Below are 17,241 nucleotides of genomic sequence, written 5' to 3' on the forward strand. Positions count from 1 at the left end.
TTAAAGACCAAAAATTTGTCCTTCTTAAAAGTACACGTACAGCATTCTTTAAAGCAAAAATCTGTGATGGCCATTAGCCTGAAACATTTCAAGAGGGGATTAGACAGATTCATAGAATCATAGACCTGAAAGGGACCACAGTGGTTACTTAGTTCAACCCTCTACAATGCAGGAATCTTTTGTCCAATGTGGAGTTCAAACTCACGACTCTAAGAGTCTCATGCTCTACTGACTGAGCACGAGATAGCTATCACCAGCAGTTAGCCGCATGGGGGTGGCACAATACCAGCCTCTCCTTGCCCCCTTCCTGATTCCATGTTTAATGTGGGTTCTAAACCCTGATTTCCAAAGCTTGGGGGTGGATGTGGAGTGGGGTGGGTTGCCACTAGGGAGGCCCAGAGCAAATTGCAGAATACAGTCACATGGCTGATCGGGGTGGTTGAGGATCTGTACATGCCCTAATTCAGGGGTAGGCAACCTAAGGCCTGGGGGCCGGATGCGGCCCAATCGCCTTCTTAATCCGGCCCGTGGACGGTCTGGGAATCAGTGTGTTTTTACATGAGTAGAATGTGTCCTTTTATTTAAAATTCATCTCTGGGTTATTTGTGGGGCATAGGAATTCATTCATATATTTTTTCCAAATATAGTCCGGCCCACCACATGGTCTGAGGGACGGTGGACCAGCCCGCGGCTGAAAAAGGTTGCTGACCGCTGCCCTAATTGATACATAGGGCAATAATATTATTTCTTGTTTCAACCAAGCACATGCCAACTCACCCTGCATTGCAAGGGGTTGAAATAGATGACCACCATGGTGCCTTCCAACTCTACAATTCTGTGAATGAATCCTGACAGCAGATCTGGTGAAGGTTCTCCACAAGGTGCTTGTACAGGGGGTTGCCTTGAGTGTCTCTTGCGGCTTGTCTCTGATGCATAGCTGCTGCCTTTGATACCTGTACACCAGAGGAGAGCTGTCACAGTCACTCACAACTCCTGGTACACGCCCTTTGTGGCAAATTGTCACCAGATCTGCCACCAGCCTCCAGGGAATGGATCCAAAGTGTTGAAATGTTTCTAACATTCGGTTACGGATTCCAAAAAAACATTATTATAAAGCCAACAAAATGAAACAAAATGCAAGGGGCATTCATACCCGTTAAGGATTAAAAACAATAATTATTATGGGTTTATGACCTACTTGTGGGTTGTAGCCCACATTTTGGGGGGAAATGCATTAGGGCAAGCGGGGCACTGCTCCACCTGATTTGATCCGCCTGCAGCCCCCCTCCACCTACCTGCTGTTCTTTTATGTGTTTGCTTCTTTATTTGGTTATTGGTTACACTTATATCCCGCCATTCCTGCAAGGTATACATGGTTCTCTTCCTCCCCATTTCATCCTTACAACAGGTTAGAGTGAGAGGCAGTGACTGGCCCATGGCTCTGTTTCCCAGTTCAAGGGCACTTCTCTTCAGCTGAACAGAAAGATTTCTGATTGTGGAAGAAATTTAAAGAATATTTAGCTAAATATTGTTATATAAGATAAATAGACAATTCTTGGAAATAATAAATAGGCTTAGGGGTAGAATTAGAATATGTGATAGTACATATTAAGGATTAAAATATTACTAAAGGAGAGGTTAGTAAATGAAAGGAGTTAATATTATTAGAAATATGAATTTGGAGAACTGTTATATAGGTGATATAATGAAATTCAGTTGGAGGGGATTCAAGGAAGTCAGTTATCAATGTAATGAGAATTAGGTATTTGAAGAATCAATTTTTTAATTTATTGTAGTGTAATGTGTGTTTTTTGTGTGTGTGTTTTGTTAAGTCATTTTTGTGATAAATGTGGAAAATCAATAAAAATTTTGGGGGAAAAAGAGAGAAAGATTTCTGATTGTGATAGAAAAGAGAACTTGAAACACCCCATGCAGCTTTAATTGTCTCCAAGGCTCTCTGAGAGGCAAGCTAGAAGGCACAACCATTTGGGACGTGACAGTCTAGCGGAGCGGATGGATGGCTTCTTGATTTGTGTGGTCGTTTGGTATGCACGTGGACAGGCCTGTTAACAAGCTAGGGTGATTGATCTAGCTGAAGCCGGCCTATTGTGTGATGGTCGCATTTTAGCATAGACAATAGCTGCTGTAAGAAGAGAAAACAAACAAGTTTTCAGGGGGAAATGCTGACATGGGAAGCTTTGAAACAAACAAGGGTGTTATTCTCAAAGCCGTGAAGATAAAACGCCCCACTGAGAATTGAGCTGTGATATTTCCCCATGCGCAGACAGAATGGCTGCTATTCACAATCCATTTAATCCTGAGTATTCCTATTAGACTTGCTGTAAGTGTGTTGTGTTATGTTGCAGTTTCCTGAGCATAAATACGGGGGGGGGGGAGGGAGATGCAAGGAACATTTCCCTATACCAAGCCAGACCATTGGTCCATCTAGCTCAGTAAATAATAGAACCAAAGAATTTTAGAGTTCCTAAAATGACTGGCAGTGGCTCTCAGTGGCTCTCAGGCAAAGTTCTTTCCCTGCCGTCCCTGGAGATATTGAGGATTTAAAACAAACCAACAAATTTACAGTGTTCATAGCCCACTCTTCATTGAATATTTGCAAAGATTACAAAGTCATATAAGCAGCTCCAATAAATAGCAAGTGAACAATTCTGTTGTTAACGGAGAAATCCAAGGGCTCCCTTGGACAAAATAACAAGGACACCAGCCAGGAATACCAGAGCAAAACAGCAGCCAATAGGCTTGGTCTTTATTGAAGACTGTTGTGACAGGACTCCCACCTGCCACCAGGTGAAACAAAATGGAAACCCAGAACAAAAGAAGACCCCAACTTTTATTAGCTACTAATCCCCCAAGCTACACCCCTAGAACTACATCATGACTACATCATTGACACATCAGAAAAAGGGAGGTTGAGGCAGGAGTTGTGGCGGTAACCTGAGTATCTTGTCACCTGGCTGGTTCCTCCTTTCCCCCTCCCCATGAGTCATTTCCAGAGGACAAAGGGGAGTTGGCAGTTTCCTGCCCCCAGAGGGAAGATCTGATCATTGTCCTTTGTTCCAGTCCATGATGAATCCACTCCCATATGCAAGTCCTTTGTGACTTTGATGGTCTTCTGTTTGGGACTATCAAGGTTGTCATGCCAACTGGGTATGGCTCCTGAGTACGTATTGGTACGCTTAAGGGATTATGGCCATCCTGTATCAAACTGTCCCCCTATGATAGTCCTTCCTTCATGGAGCAAAATAAAAGTGGACCGGTGTAAATCCGATGTACGGTTGATTTGCTATGAATTTATAACAGAAACGTCACATATGTCATGTGTGAGTGTGTGTGTGTGTGTGTCATGTTTGTACAAACTGAATGATTGGGGGGGGGGGTGTTCCTGCAACACTGTCAAAAGGGAAAGAAGCAAAATTACTATGACAAAAAATAATAATAATTCCAATTTAGCCAAAGACCTATGTAAAATAACCAAACCCAAGATGTTTAAACAGATTAAACAAGCAATGGGCTCTTAAGTAACAGTTCCCATCCTGTTTTCCCCACTTACGGCTGCCCACTCACTTCTCCTTTGTCTCTCACATGAAGAGGGCTCCATTCTGTGGACACCCACTGGCTCCCTCCAGCCCTGCTGTCAAGGTTTTATTATTTATACTGTCTGGTGTTTGAGCAATTTAGCCTCTTTCACTTCCCACCCTCCCCAACCCATCTAGGCTTTCACCCCGAGTGGCATGCATCCACAAGTGAGAGCCAATTTTAGGTAGAACCAGCTACCTCCAGTTTTGTTCTCCTGTCCTACAAGGGCAACACCACCAAGAGGGGGAAGCTGCCAGGCATTGCAGCCCCCAGGAATGGGTGCTAGTAAGAAGGCAGGCAGGTGAGGGACCGGCCTCCACCCAGAAAGAAACCTAGAGACCAAGTGCTATGAGGAAAGGCTGAATGTTTATCCCGGAGAAGAAATCCTTAAAAGATAAAGCATAGCTCTATTTGGACATTTGAAGGTGATGGAGCACATTTGGTCTTCTGTTGAGCTTGAAGCAGTGGGTTCAAATTACAATAAGGTGGATTTTGACTAAACATTAAGAACATCTTGCTGTGCTGTTCAACCATGTAACGGTCTGCCTTGGGAGGTAATGGGCTCTCCTTGGCTGAAAGTATTTTAAGCAGGAATTGGACAGCCAACCTATCCGGGGTAATGTGCAATTGATAGGTTCATGGAGCAGAGAATTGGACCAGAAGACTTCTGAAGCCCCTTCTAAGCCTACCAGAAGACTTCTGAAGCCCCTTCTAAGCCTAGAGTCTTATGACACAACCAACCTAAAGCATTCTTTTCACTGGTGTTTTGTAGGCAACATATAATATACGCCCAACCTTTATTTTAGGTGTGTGTGTGTTTTTTGCATTGTTTACATAAGATATGTATTTTGCTTCTTGGCCAATGCAGGATGCTTGCTGTGATCTTTAGAGTCCTCACACCCACAGGTATCAAGGACGACCTCTTACCTTTTTATGCTTTTGCTTTTCTGTGTTTTCTTTTTGACACTGTGGGCCATATTCAATGAAATTGTGCTAGCAGAAGCCAGTACAATGTTTTCTGCTAGTGCAACCAGTGCCGGATTTAAGTATAAGCTAAACAAGCTATAGCTTAGGGCCCCGCTTTCTTGCCCCCCCCCCAATTTCACTGTTAATATACTTCTTAATTGTATTTCAGTTCAACAATTACTTTGATAAAATACATATTATGTGCAAATGGCTTTAGATACCTATTAGGTCCATAAATTGCCATATAGCATATATTCAACAAACAAAAAAAGTGACCATTTGTTGTTGACAAAGGACAGCTGGACATATAAAGGGCCCCATTACCTTCAGTAGCTTAGGGCCTCATCAAACCTAAATCAGGCCCTGAGTGCAACTCTTATCTCCCTGCCTCTCCTCCCTCTGTGGCCTCCAAATATCTGCTCTCGGGGGTTGGGAAAACCCCCAGAACAGCACATGGAAAGGGGAGATTGCTCCATCAACAAAAACATATTTTGTTTTGCTTGCCTGAGGGAACAATCTCCTTTGCACTATGGTGAATACAACCCCGGTAGTTTGTTAAATGCATTTAGTTGCTTTAAAACTCCCAGAAAAAAATGCTCCCCCCCCCCCCAGTGTTTCAAATGAAATTAAATTCCACAGGACTGTATTTGGTCCTGCTAGCTTCCTAGTTGCAGTCCTGTCTATTGAAAAGGCATGAAATGAACCTCTTTTGGTTGACTGTCACCATGATTCAGAAAAAAATGAAAGTTGGGGCAGGGGAGCCAGATAACATGTGGTTGCTAATTTTGGGTTAAAGCTTCAAGTTAAATTACTATTAAATAAAATACTATAAATATATGTTGCCTTCCACTCTGTTGTCAGTGTGCTATTGTTTACTAGTCCGCTGTAGTGTGGAAGGCTTTTATCAGTCATTTTAATATATATTTCATGTGAGCCACTTAGAGCTTTTGATGGTTAAGCGGTATAAAAATCTTGCTAAATAAATAAATAAATAAATAAATAATAATAATAATAATGAGAATTTAGGGAGCCACCCTACAGGCACGTTGACTCATATTTCCCTGTTCGGCAAGCATTTTAGTTCACTCTGGTTCCATAGAGGAGAGGACTTCAAGGGTTGCAATTACGTTTGATCTAAGGTGACTTCTTCCACTGACAGCCAGAGGTTAATCCCATGCCCACTTCCCGAACAGATCTGACTCCCCAAGGCATGCTGCTATGAGCCCCTGACTTAATGATCCTGCCCAGAAGATCCCCAGCCAATCATGACTCATCTGGACTTAAGAGGGAGGAGCTCCAGGCTTAGAGGGAGTGGCTTAGAGAGAGGTAGCCTCACCACCTCTTTTATTGCCATTAAACCCAGGCTAGGGTGATGTTCATTATTTACTCTTGGGCTGCAATGTACTGGGATATAAAAGACGTTTTCTCAAAACGGGAGGCATATTGAAGGATGCCAGAAGCACAGCAGGGAGGGCGGGTAATGGACCTCACACCATTCCTGTGATGGCATTTGGAATACAAAAGATTTGACCGCAGAATTGGGAAAGAGACGGTGGCTTTCTGCTTAAGAGGCTTTATAGTTTCTCGGCTATATTTAGGCCTGTAATCTTTCCCCCCCCTCCTCTTCTCTCCTTTTGAAGTAGAGGAAGAGGTTTTTCGCTGGGCAGGAACCTCCTTCCCTGCTCCCCACGCTCTGTTGTTGTTTATAGGAAAGGTGGTAGGGATCCGGACGCGGCGAGTGCAAAGGGTTAAACCCGCCACCGTGGGCTCTCCAAGCAGGCCAGCCAAAAGCCGCTCAGCCTTTGGTTGTCAGAATAATGTTTAGCCAGGTGTTAATCTGTGTCTGGAGGGGGAAGCGATGGAATTCATTATTCATTTCGCCAGGGGAGGTCACGGTCCTGGGTGGCTGCCAGCTCTGAAGCAAGCCTCTTGGATTTACTGACATGTGCCACTTGTGATGAATGCAGCTTGCGGTCCGTTTGTGGAAGTGTCTTGTCAGGCAGCCAAGTCGACAGAGGAGCACAGACGGAGGCATTTTGGACAGCAGCTACAGGGAGGCAAAATCCAGCATTCCTTCAGCGAGGGTGCAGAGCTATCAAGCTGAAAGCGAGAATTTATTTCCCATTCCCTTTTCTTCCTTCCTTTTTCTCCCTTCCTCCTCCTCTTCTTTTTTTAAAAAAACATTCTGCCGTTCGAGAGAGCCCTTGGGATCCTTTTTTTAAAGGAGGAAAAAAAAAACATTGCTGGTATCTTTTTTTGGAGGGGGAAAAAAGCTTACCTGAAAGTCAGAGACGATGATCAAGTCGAGCTGGTTCTACGTAAAATTCAAGTATGCAGAAAAGGTACGTGAAGCTGATATATTTCCTTCCTGGGAGGAGAGGTGCATGTGGGCATCTTTCCTGCACAGATCCCACTTTTAGACAGGTATTCCTGGTCACTCGTGGTCCTCAGTGTTGCCTTGAAGTTTCAAAGCCACATGTGTTTTCCTTGGCTATGGTCATTCTTGGGCTGAAATCTGTACAAAGGCTTGGAAGTCTGGCAATCTGACTTGCTTGCGAGTAATGCAGGAAAACGTTAGGTCTGGTTTGTGACCCGGTTTCTTTGAAATAGCCACAGGAAAGAAGTGTGTATATATTTCCTGCAAGAGGAGAAAGGAATATTTTATGCTGTGCAGTTGTTGGAGAAGTAAAAGTTCTGTAGCATGGCAGTGAGGTGGCAGAAACAAAAATGCTGGTTTTCATTTTATTTTGTCAAATAGCTGAGCGGGGGATCTCCACCTATCTATTTATCTAGAGTTCCTTTGGGGGCAGAACCATATTCCATGGGTCAAATACAGAGACCAAAATTGCACCCTCTCCCTTGCCATGGCCATCATTTTGATTCTTTCCAGCTGGACAACTTATCTAGTAATGTTACATGCCAAGGTTGTTGTTGTTGTCATTGTTGTTGTCTTGTTTTGTTCTCTTGCTACACTCCATGGCTCTGCATGACTGTGAACACTAGAAGCTAGCTTATAGCAAGTCAAATCGTTGGTCCAACTAGCTCAGTGCTGTCTACACTGACTGGCAGCCGCTGTCCAGGTTTCAGACAGGGGATCTTTCCAGCCCTACCTGGAGATACCAAGGTTTGAACCTGGGGCCCTCTGCTTGCAAAGCAGATAATCTAACTACTGAACTGTGGTCCTGTGACCCACTGGATGCCCTCTTCCATATGGCTTGGGGCTGCTTCAAGCTAGAGACTTGGTTGTGTGGTGGCCCAATCAAATTGGTCGACTGGGGACTTGTTCTTGCTCTCATCTGTTTTGCCATCTTTGGAGGGCTGGGACAGATTTTACTCTTGCAAAAGACCAGGTAGTGTTGTGAGAGGGAGGTTGCTCCCCTGGTACCATGTTTACTTCTTGGGTGGCTGGTATGGATCGTTTGGAGTCATTTTGTTCATCAGTCACCTTCTGTGGGGCACCTTGATTGACAAATTGTGGGGTTAGTTTTGGGATCTGGAAGCTGAGGGTAGTCTTGAGAATACAGCGGTACCTCTGGTTACATACTTAATTCGTTCTGGAGGTCCATTCTTAACCTGAAACTGTTCTTAACCTGAGGTACCACTTTAGCTAATGGGGCCTCCTGCTGCCACTGTGCCGCCGGACCACAATTTCTGTTCTCATTCTGAAGCAAAGTTCTTAACCCGAGGCACTATTTCTGGGTTAGCAGAGTCTGTAACCTGAAACATCTCTAACCCGAGGTACCACTGTAGTCCCTTGGCTTCAAGCATCGTACTTGATCGCTAAGGTGTCTGCCTGTCACCCTCCATCCAGGGAAGACATTCAAAGTCTAGTTTGAATTGGAAAAGGAAGTCTTTCTCCAGTGGAGGCTGGTCCATTCCGGCACATGGGGGCACTGCCCTACCAACTCTGAAGGGCTGTAACTCAGTGATGGGGTACATTGCTCTGTACACAGAAGTTTCCAGGTTCAATCCTTGACTTCTCCAGGTAGGACTGGGGGAGATCTCTGCCTGAAATCCCTGAGATCTGCTACCAACCATTGTAGGCAATACTGAGCTAGATGAAGGACCTGGCTCAGGATAAGGCTCCTTCCTAGGTTCTTAACTTCAGGCTTAATTCTTCCCAAGTGCTGGTTCACCAGTGGAGGCTGGCCCATTAGGATTGGGCACTGCCCCATCAACTTCAGTCTGCTTGCCTTCTTACTTGAATGGCTTTGGCTGTCACCTTCTTCTTCCTTGGTCTCAATGTTGCCCTAATAGAACTCAGCAGGGAGGAGAAGGAGGGAGACCAAACTAGAGTGAGTTGTCTCTGCCTGTCATTGGCTCTCATTGCCACCTACAGTCAGCCTCCTCTGCCTTTCGCCCTCCCAGGCCCAATGTGCACGAAGCACCACCACCTTTGCTCCATCGTGTTCTTCACGTTAGGGGAGAAATGCACATTGAGCAGATTCGCAGCAACCCAGAAAGGACAGGGGATGGGGAGGAGAGAAACATTTCCATTGTCAAGGCGTAAATTTTTTATTGACTATCAGACAACTTTTACAGCTCATTGCACAACAAAGATGCGTGGAAACAAATAAACTTTGCACAGCGGGGTGTGTGTAATGGGCTAGGAACAAGCCTGGTGTCACCGTGTAGCATTTTTAGGCAGATGCCGGACTCACGAGGCATTCCCTCTCCACCGCGTTAATCAGCGCCAGGTGTGCAAGTCTGGGAGCATTTAAATTTTATTTCCTGAAATAGTGGGGCGTTTGGGAAAAATAAATGATAGACCCCAATTCACCATTGATCCAAGGACTTGTTGCCCCTTATTACCACTACCACCATCTCTTCCTCCTCCTTGCTCAGGCTAGCCCAATGATGTAAGAGAATGCCTATCAGGATGCAGTTTGCCAAGGTCTCATTGAAATGAGGCAAGCAGATTGGTGGAGGAAGGTGGAGGACAGGATCCAAAGCTCCCCCATAGCTCAGGGGTCAAGCTCATGCCTTGCATGAAAATGGTCCCGAGCGCATTCTCCATCTCCATTTAAAGCAGAGGCTGTGATATGCTCCATGGTGAGACCTTGTGTGGCTTTCAGGGTCTCCTCCTGACCGTCAGCTGTTCTGTGAGGAGTGGGGAGGGCTCTGATGTTCTCCAGTGTGTTTCGCTCTGCAAGAAGATCAAAGCAGAGGGGGAAAGCCTCTCCACAGATAGGGAGGTTGGTATTCTTTGCAAATACGCAAGAAGTGCCCAGGAATGTTTGCAATTGCATGCCTGTAATTTTGGGGACACAATTGCCTTTTGAAGTTTGAGACTTTTAAGTAGCTGCAGGGCAGGGCGTCTAGTTCAGCTATGCATGGATCATAGCAGCTTAATGCAGAAATGGGATGGAATGGGCTTCTGGGTGTACACATTCAAAAGTGATATGGAATGGAAACAGACCCGTTCAACCCATCCCTCAGAATAACCAAATCTGTGAATCCTCAGTTGTTGCTGGGTTCCAGCTCCCTCCAGTCCCAGCTGACCAGTAGCCTGAGACTGCAGGAGTTGCAATCAGACAGTGTCTGGAGGCTATGGCTTCTCCATCTTGGAATAAAGAGACCAGCAAAAGTTGGGAAATTCTGGAGTTGTTATATGGAATCTGGGCATTTTAGGGATTGAATGGTTGTCATGAGGTCAGGGAATATCACTGAGATTAAAACAGCATCTGATGTGTACTCTGTACTCTGTTCTGGCTCTCATTAGTGGCTCGTTGGGGTTGACCAACACTATGAAAAGATCCCAGTCCTTCCCTCCCTGTGCTACTTTTTAATGCACATTTTACCCCAGTATATGCGTGTTTGTACACATCATCTGGCTGTAGAACGACCTTGCAGAAATCAGGGAAACACAAATTCAGGGTCTTCTGTATCTTAAATGTGAATTAGGTTGATTTGTCTTTAAATGCAAAGTGGACCTGATTTCTCCCCCATCTCCATGCCTTCCCTTTCTGCTGTCTGGGGGAGGGGGAACAAGCCTATGTGGATGTGAATGGATGCTGCAGAGTGTTAGAAGGGATGTTCACTGTCCGTATCCTTGGGGGCATTGAACAAAGATGAGAGGGTGGTCTCCCCCCGCACACGCCTGCCTGGAAGGGAACAGGCTTGTGACGAAGAGAAGGAACAAGAAGACTACACAGAGAAAGGCTCAGTGGGATTCTGTCAAATATGTTGTGGATGGCAGGTTTTGACTTGTAACCCCAAAGTACATTTTAGAAGCTACAACGAGTAACAACCAGATGGTTGAATATTCAGGATGCTTTCAATGTCAAAAGGTGGGCTCGGGGGAGATTGGGTGTCACACGCGGGGTCATTCCTATGTAATGCTTTTCTTTTAAAAGAGAAGAGGAATACTAGACCGCTACCATGTTTAACAACAGTGATGCTGACAGATAACTGGAAAAGTATATGAATCCCACCCCCACCCCCTCGCTCGCAGGATTCAATTGTACCACAAGCTAAGATCTCATTTCCTGAAATCCTTACTTTGTTCATTGTTGAACTTGGGATATATTCTGGGTACATGTGCCCATTTTGACCCAGTATAGCTGAACCCATCGGACCCAGAAAGTTGAATGTTTTCACCCTAACTCTGAAATGAAGCTGTTTTCAGACTGATGCTGAACGTGAGTTGGGATTTAAAAAATGGGAATGGTTTTACAGAACAGCTGTTTAGCTCACTGTTATCCAGATACTCTGTGTTTTGCCGAGGACAGGGTGTTCCCAGGAAACACACTAGGACAGCATTTCCCATTGTGGTTGCATTCATATGTTCCTGGACTCCAACTCCCATCAGCCTCAGCCAGTGTGACCAATGCTCATTGTTTTGGCTTCCACTCAGCTTCAACTCTTGGCTTAAGAATTCTCAGAGGCTTTATTTGGTGTAAACATAGATCAGGATGAATTTTCACAATGACTTGTTGCCATTGGGTTGTTGTTGTTTTTAATGCATGTTGATGTGGAGAACTGAATGTAAGAGTGAAAAGAGAGAGAGAGAGAGAGAGAGAGAGAGAGAGAGAGATGGAGATGAATCAAAACTGTTAACCATAAATGGATGTGCATGGATGGTGATATACCTTCAACTACTGCCAGGGACTGGCTAGACACTGAGGAGTGGGCACCAGGAGAAATGGAGTTGGAGACTTGGCTTGGAAGAATGGTTCAGGGATCTAGGGGAGCCTGTAACAGCTGGGAGATGAAAGTCAGAGGCAGGAGAAGCTGCAGGATTGGAAAGTGAAGAACAAATGCAGTAGGCAGGAGAGAGAGCTCAGGCTGGTGGAGAGTCAAGGGGTTCCATATCTCCTCCTGCTGCCCCAGGACCAGGAGAGGATTGAAGAGGGAGGAGCAGAAGGTGACATGCAGGTGGAGTCTCTTTGTCTGCTTGCACACAGCTTGGATGAAGGAGATACATTAGCTGAGGTCAGGGGCAGGGCCTCTCTGTTGCAGCAACTGCCTCATTGGGCACACACCTAGGAGTAGCTGAGAGACGTAGGACTGATGGACGTGCCTTTCCCTAATTCTTAAGTGTGCTTTTAACAACAAAGAGTTAATTCCTTACTCTGGACGTTCCTGGCCTGACAGCTCCATGACAGCTACTTGAATAAATTTGGAATGGTTATTCCCAATGCTTAGGCTGTGAGTGTCATTGCTCATGTATCCAAAATGGTGTCACCCAAGCAGAAGAGGGGAGGAATAATCAGGCACACTTTGCAGATGCACAAAACATATTGCTGGGGGTGTGGAGATCTGAAGGAAGGGATCCCAGAACTAACCCAGTGAGGGTTGACCATGCTCAGTGGATGTACAATGCTGGCTGACAGGGTTTTTTTGTTTTGCTGGGGGTGGGGAGGATAACTAGTTGGGATGGAGGGAGGGAAAATGAATATCCTGGAAAGGGGGCATGGCTGGCTGCAACCCTGAACAGATGCTCTCCATGCTGCAACATTTTGTTGCAGCTTCCAACGGCTAGTCAATTGTTTTGGAAGTTGAGGGCCCTTCTCTTTTCCTTCTGTACCTGTAACAGAAGCTAACATGAATCCTTCTGGCTATTCGGTTGATGGAAAACAGGCCATTTCGGCGTCAGTGAGTGCAGCATATAGAAGCCAGTTTGAAATAGTGGGTGGTGGGTGACTTGTGCAGGAATCTTGAGTGCATCCCTATTTTTCTTTTGTGAAATGTTGATGAATATGTTACAGTGATGATCAAGCTTTGCTTGTGTTTGCAACTCCAGTGGTGGTTTCTAACAGATTGGCTTAGGAGATGGTGAGAGCCGAGTCTTAACTCATTAAGCTGAAATGTTTTATGTCCTTGAGCAAGAGCTGTGAAAGCTCACTTGGTAGCAAAGCAGGTTCAAAGGTGTGCATGTTATCCGTTAATCCGTTTAAGTGGTTGGGGATATTATTTCTCTGGCTCTGTCTAAAACTCAGATCCGGTAACCTGCCTGTCCCTCTTATTGTGCATGCAGAATATACCATTGGTAAGGTGAGCTGAAAAGCAACTCAGATGGGCAAAGTTGTCCATCCAGTAGGAATGTGAGAAAAGAACCTTCAATGCCTCTCTCAAGAGAGAGGGAGGTCCATGCCAGCACAACCAATTCTCCTAATAACCCAGTCCCAAATTGTTTAGTTCAGATATGCTTTTACGGAGCCGTACATTTTGGACTTACCTGAATTTGTGTTTTGCTAGATTCATGGATGATTAGCAGTTCAGTGTTCCTTTTGTTAGAGCTGTTGGCCTTTCCAAAAAAGAGTGCATAGAGATTTGGTTATGGTGTCTGGCATCTTTGACAAGCTTGGCTTTTTAATTTATGACTTTTCAACACAAGTCTCTAGGTATAAGTCACAGACATGCATTTGAACCCAAGAGGATTCTTCTTCTGATACTAGGTTCTCCTGGGAATAGGCCTTCCATAGTCTCCAAGGCCACCAGCCATATTCTCCTCCTTCTGGTGGACACCAACCACTTGGCGATTATTCTATACCACATGTTGTTCACTTATGGCTAAGTTTAAGTCAACTCATATCCTTTTCATTCTCAGGACTTTGGCCCAATAGATGAAATGCCCTGTGTTCAAATAATAGAACAAGGCTTCCCAGACTGTGATGGCCCACTCTGACCCAGTGTTTCTCAAACTTGGGTCCCCAACTGTTGTTGGACTACAACACCCATCATCCCTAGCTAGCAGGCCCAGTGGTCGGGGTGATGGTAGTTGCGATCCAACAACAGCTGGGTCTCCAGTTTGAGAAACACAGAAAACAACAACATCTGCATTCTTATTTTTGTCAAAATTCTCAATTTGTGTTAAATTCTGTTTCAGCTCTAGTCACAAATGGTATTAGTGTCACCCAGATGCTCCTGTTACGAAGCCACTGATGATCAGTATTAGACAAAAAGTTATTAAATAGAGCCTTGCCTAATCGCCTGAGAACTGAATGTCAACTCCGCTAAACCCAAAGGCCTCTTCTTTTCCCAGAGGGCCATTACCATTCAGTTGACATGGGAGGGGGGAGCTGGACTGTCATGTTTTTGTACTTTCTCTACTCCCCCTCTTGCTTCCTCTGTCCTGGAGGATAAATGCTACTCTGGGAGTATTTATAGCCTTTATTTTTTTCTCTGTCTGTATACAGAAACTACCAGTGCAAGCTCTGATTGATGGTGTTGCTTCTAGCACAATGTAAATAGCAAGTGACCTTCTATATTCTGAGTTTTGCCTACTGGAAGCAGTTCATTTTGATACTGAAGAGTAAGATGCACTTTCAGTGATCATACTCTCTTCCCATTTGCCACGGGTGGGAGAATCTGTCACTTTTTTTTGTTTCTCTTAGTTTCCCATTTTTGCACTCTTACCTTAAGTTCTCCACATTTCCATATCAGTTTGCACTCTTTTTTAAAAAAATCCCTCCTGAAAATTCACCTGCATTTTAGCCTGAAATACACATGTCTGTATGCGATTATGCCTAATATAGTGATTTCCGCAAAGCAATTTTCCCTAACAAGCCTGCATTTTTGTATGTTGCGCAGTATACAGATGCAAGCATTTTTATGGACACTTCACTAGTATACAGTGGTACCTCGGGTTAAGAACTTAATTTGTTCTGGAGGTCCGTTCTTAACCTGAAACTGTTCTTAACCTGAAGCACCACTCTAGCTAATGGGCCTCCCGCTGCTTCTGCACGATTTCTGTTCTCATCCTGAAGCAAAGTTCTTAACCCGAGGTACTATTTCTGGGTTAGCGGAGTCTGTAACCTGAAGCGTCTGTAACCCGAGGTACCACTGTATGTGTCTTTATAGACCCCACAACCTGGTATATGCATGTTGGTACACATTACTTGCCTGGAAAACAGCCCTACAAAATTTAGAGAAGTGCAAATTTTGAAGAGCAACTGTGCTTTGGATGTCAGATTGTTTTAGAAAGTGTGAATTGCTTCTATTCACCTTCAAAGGTGAACCTTCTTAGGTTTCCCCCTCATCCCTAGTGCTCTTCGCCCAATAAAGAATTCTTTCTTCAGACAAAGCTGGAGCAGTTCAGCAGGTCAGTCTTTGGACCTAGGTTAAAAATGGCTGGATCATAACATTATTTCCACAAAACAAAAGATCAGTAGCGAGTTTAGAATGAAGTTTCTAAACTCTGCTGCTGAATTTCAGCTAACACTCAACATTTGAAAGAACCATCTACACAAGCTCTTAAGATTTTGCCAGATTTAAAATGGTGGTAGTGGTTATTTATTTATTGATACATTCATTTATTAATTGCTTCCAATGAAGCATTTTAAAGGATTCCATAACAGTGCCTTTAGTGCCCCATTTCATATTGTAGAAACTTATTTTGGCAGAAATTCTCATCCCTGACTGTTCACTTCCAAGCATCTTTTAGAAGACCTTTCTTTCTTTCTTTCTTTCTTTCTTTCTTTCTTTCTTTCTTTCTTTCTTTCTTTTCTTTCTTTCTTTTGCCAACAGGCCTGAACAGCTCTTTTCTATTGTTTTGTATTGTTTGATGGTGTTTTATTCCACTTGTGTATATTTTTGTTGTGTACCACCTTGATATCTTATACAGTCAAACCTTGGTTGTCGAACGTAATCCGTTCCAGAAGAACATTTGGCTTCCAAAATGTTCAACAACCAAAGCACAGCTTCCAATTGGTTGCAGGAGCTTCCTGCACTCAAGTGAAAGCCGTGTCGGACATTTGGTTTTCTGAAAAACATTTAAAGAACAGAACATTTACTACCGGGTTTTCTGCGTTTGGGAGCTGAAATGTTCCAAAATGGAGGCGTTCAGGAGCTGAGGTTTGACTGTATGCGTTGGCGGTGTGTATATACATACACAGAAGAAGGCAACCAAAAGCTATCTGAAGCTTCTAGGTCCATATGATGATCCTTTGAGTGGCAAGTGAAGCACCACACCATCAGCTGGCCAATTGGATCTCCCTGGGCAGGAAGCCCTAGAACGGACTTCCTGTTCCAGAGTCTTCCCGGACTCTATCCTTTAGGTTCTGATTTCTGGTTTGCTCCTCTAGTTCTTACAGACTTTTTTTGGCCCTGACTTGGACTTCTTCCTTGGCTTCTCATTCCTGGACACTCCCGCCTAAGACCCCGGAGAGCTGCGTCCAGTCAGCAGAGACAATACTGAGCTAGATGGGCCAATGGCCTGACTCAGTTTAAGGCAACTTCCTATGTATTCATGGTCACATCTCTTTAAAAGGATATGTTTTTGGTTCACCTCAGCACATGGCCAAGCCTGCTCTTGTTCCTTCTGACCTTTTTTGTACGATTCCTTCCCCTTCCACCTCTCCAGAAGGCATCAGCTGTCATTTCTTTGTATATAACTTGTGTGGTCCACAGGATCTATGAAAATAAACCGGGGTGGTTTCTGCCAGGTCTTAATCTTCCCTATAATGCTGTAATTAAATGTCATTTGTTTGAGGAGTTTGGAAAGTATGGGAATAGGCCCATTCCAAAAAGTATCAGTTCAGGATGCGTTTTGATTAGCTGAAATGAGTTGTTTACAACACTTGTTGGAAAATTAGAGTATTTAATTTGAACAAGAACAGGTAATGACTGCATGTTTTCCTTGGGGGGTCAAAGTAAAAGATAATGTGAAACAGATGACTGACCCCTTTTTTCATGCTACATTTCCCTGTGTATGTCTCACTGTGGTCTGTCTCAGCATATTCAAGGGACTCTCTTAAGATCAGCGCAAGTTCACTTTTTTCTGGTGGATTATGAGAAAGTTGAACTGTTATATACAGTGGTACTTCTAGATACAAACGGGATCTGTTTCGGAGTCCCGTTCGCATCTAGAGGTAAATGTATCTAGCGACGGCACGTCTGTGCACGCGCGCGTCAGTTTTCGCCGCATCTGCGCATGTGTGTGACGTCATTTTCACCGCTTCTGTGCATGCGCGTGACGTCATTTTGAGCGTCTGCGCATGCACAAGCTGCGAAACCCGGAAATAATGCGCTCCATTACTTCTGGGTTGCCGCGGAGCGCAACTCGAACGCGCTCAACTTGAAGCGTCTTCAACCCGAGGTATGACTGTACATTTGTTATATACATACATTTAAACAGGCATGGCTTCCCCAAAGAATTATTGGAACTGTAGTTTGATAAGGGTGCTGGGAGTTGTTAAGGAGACCCGTCATTTCCTCAGAGAGTTGCAACTCCCA

At 44.5% G+C, this 17,241-nt stretch overlaps 2 protein-coding genes across 7 annotated transcripts in view; both read left to right on the forward strand.

Annotated features, from left to right (window-relative positions):
- GTF2IRD1 (GTF2I repeat domain containing 1) overlaps positions 1-17,241 on the forward strand; it is a 1,520,245-nt gene that overhangs the window by 699,132 nt on the left and 803,872 nt on the right. The window lies entirely within an intron of this gene.
- AUTS2 (activator of transcription and developmental regulator AUTS2) overlaps positions 1-17,241 on the forward strand; it is a 658,278-nt gene that overhangs the window by 168,024 nt on the left and 473,013 nt on the right. Inside the window, exon 1 of one of the 6 annotated variants that reach the window (XM_083479528.1) lies at positions 6,462-6,905. The exons of the other annotated variants lie outside the window; for them this stretch is intronic. Coding sequence (XP_083335654.1) covers positions 6,858-6,905 — 48 coding nt within the window. The 5' untranslated portion in view covers positions 6,462-6,857. Of the gene's footprint in view, positions 1-6,461; positions 6,906-17,241 lie in introns of those variants that run through there. 6 annotated transcript variants of the gene reach the window in all.

This window comes from Podarcis liolepis, assembly GCF_965112155.1.
Source record: "Podarcis liolepis genome assembly, chromosome: 16".
Taxonomy (NCBI): domain Eukaryota; kingdom Metazoa; phylum Chordata; class Lepidosauria; order Squamata; family Lacertidae; genus Podarcis; species Podarcis liolepis.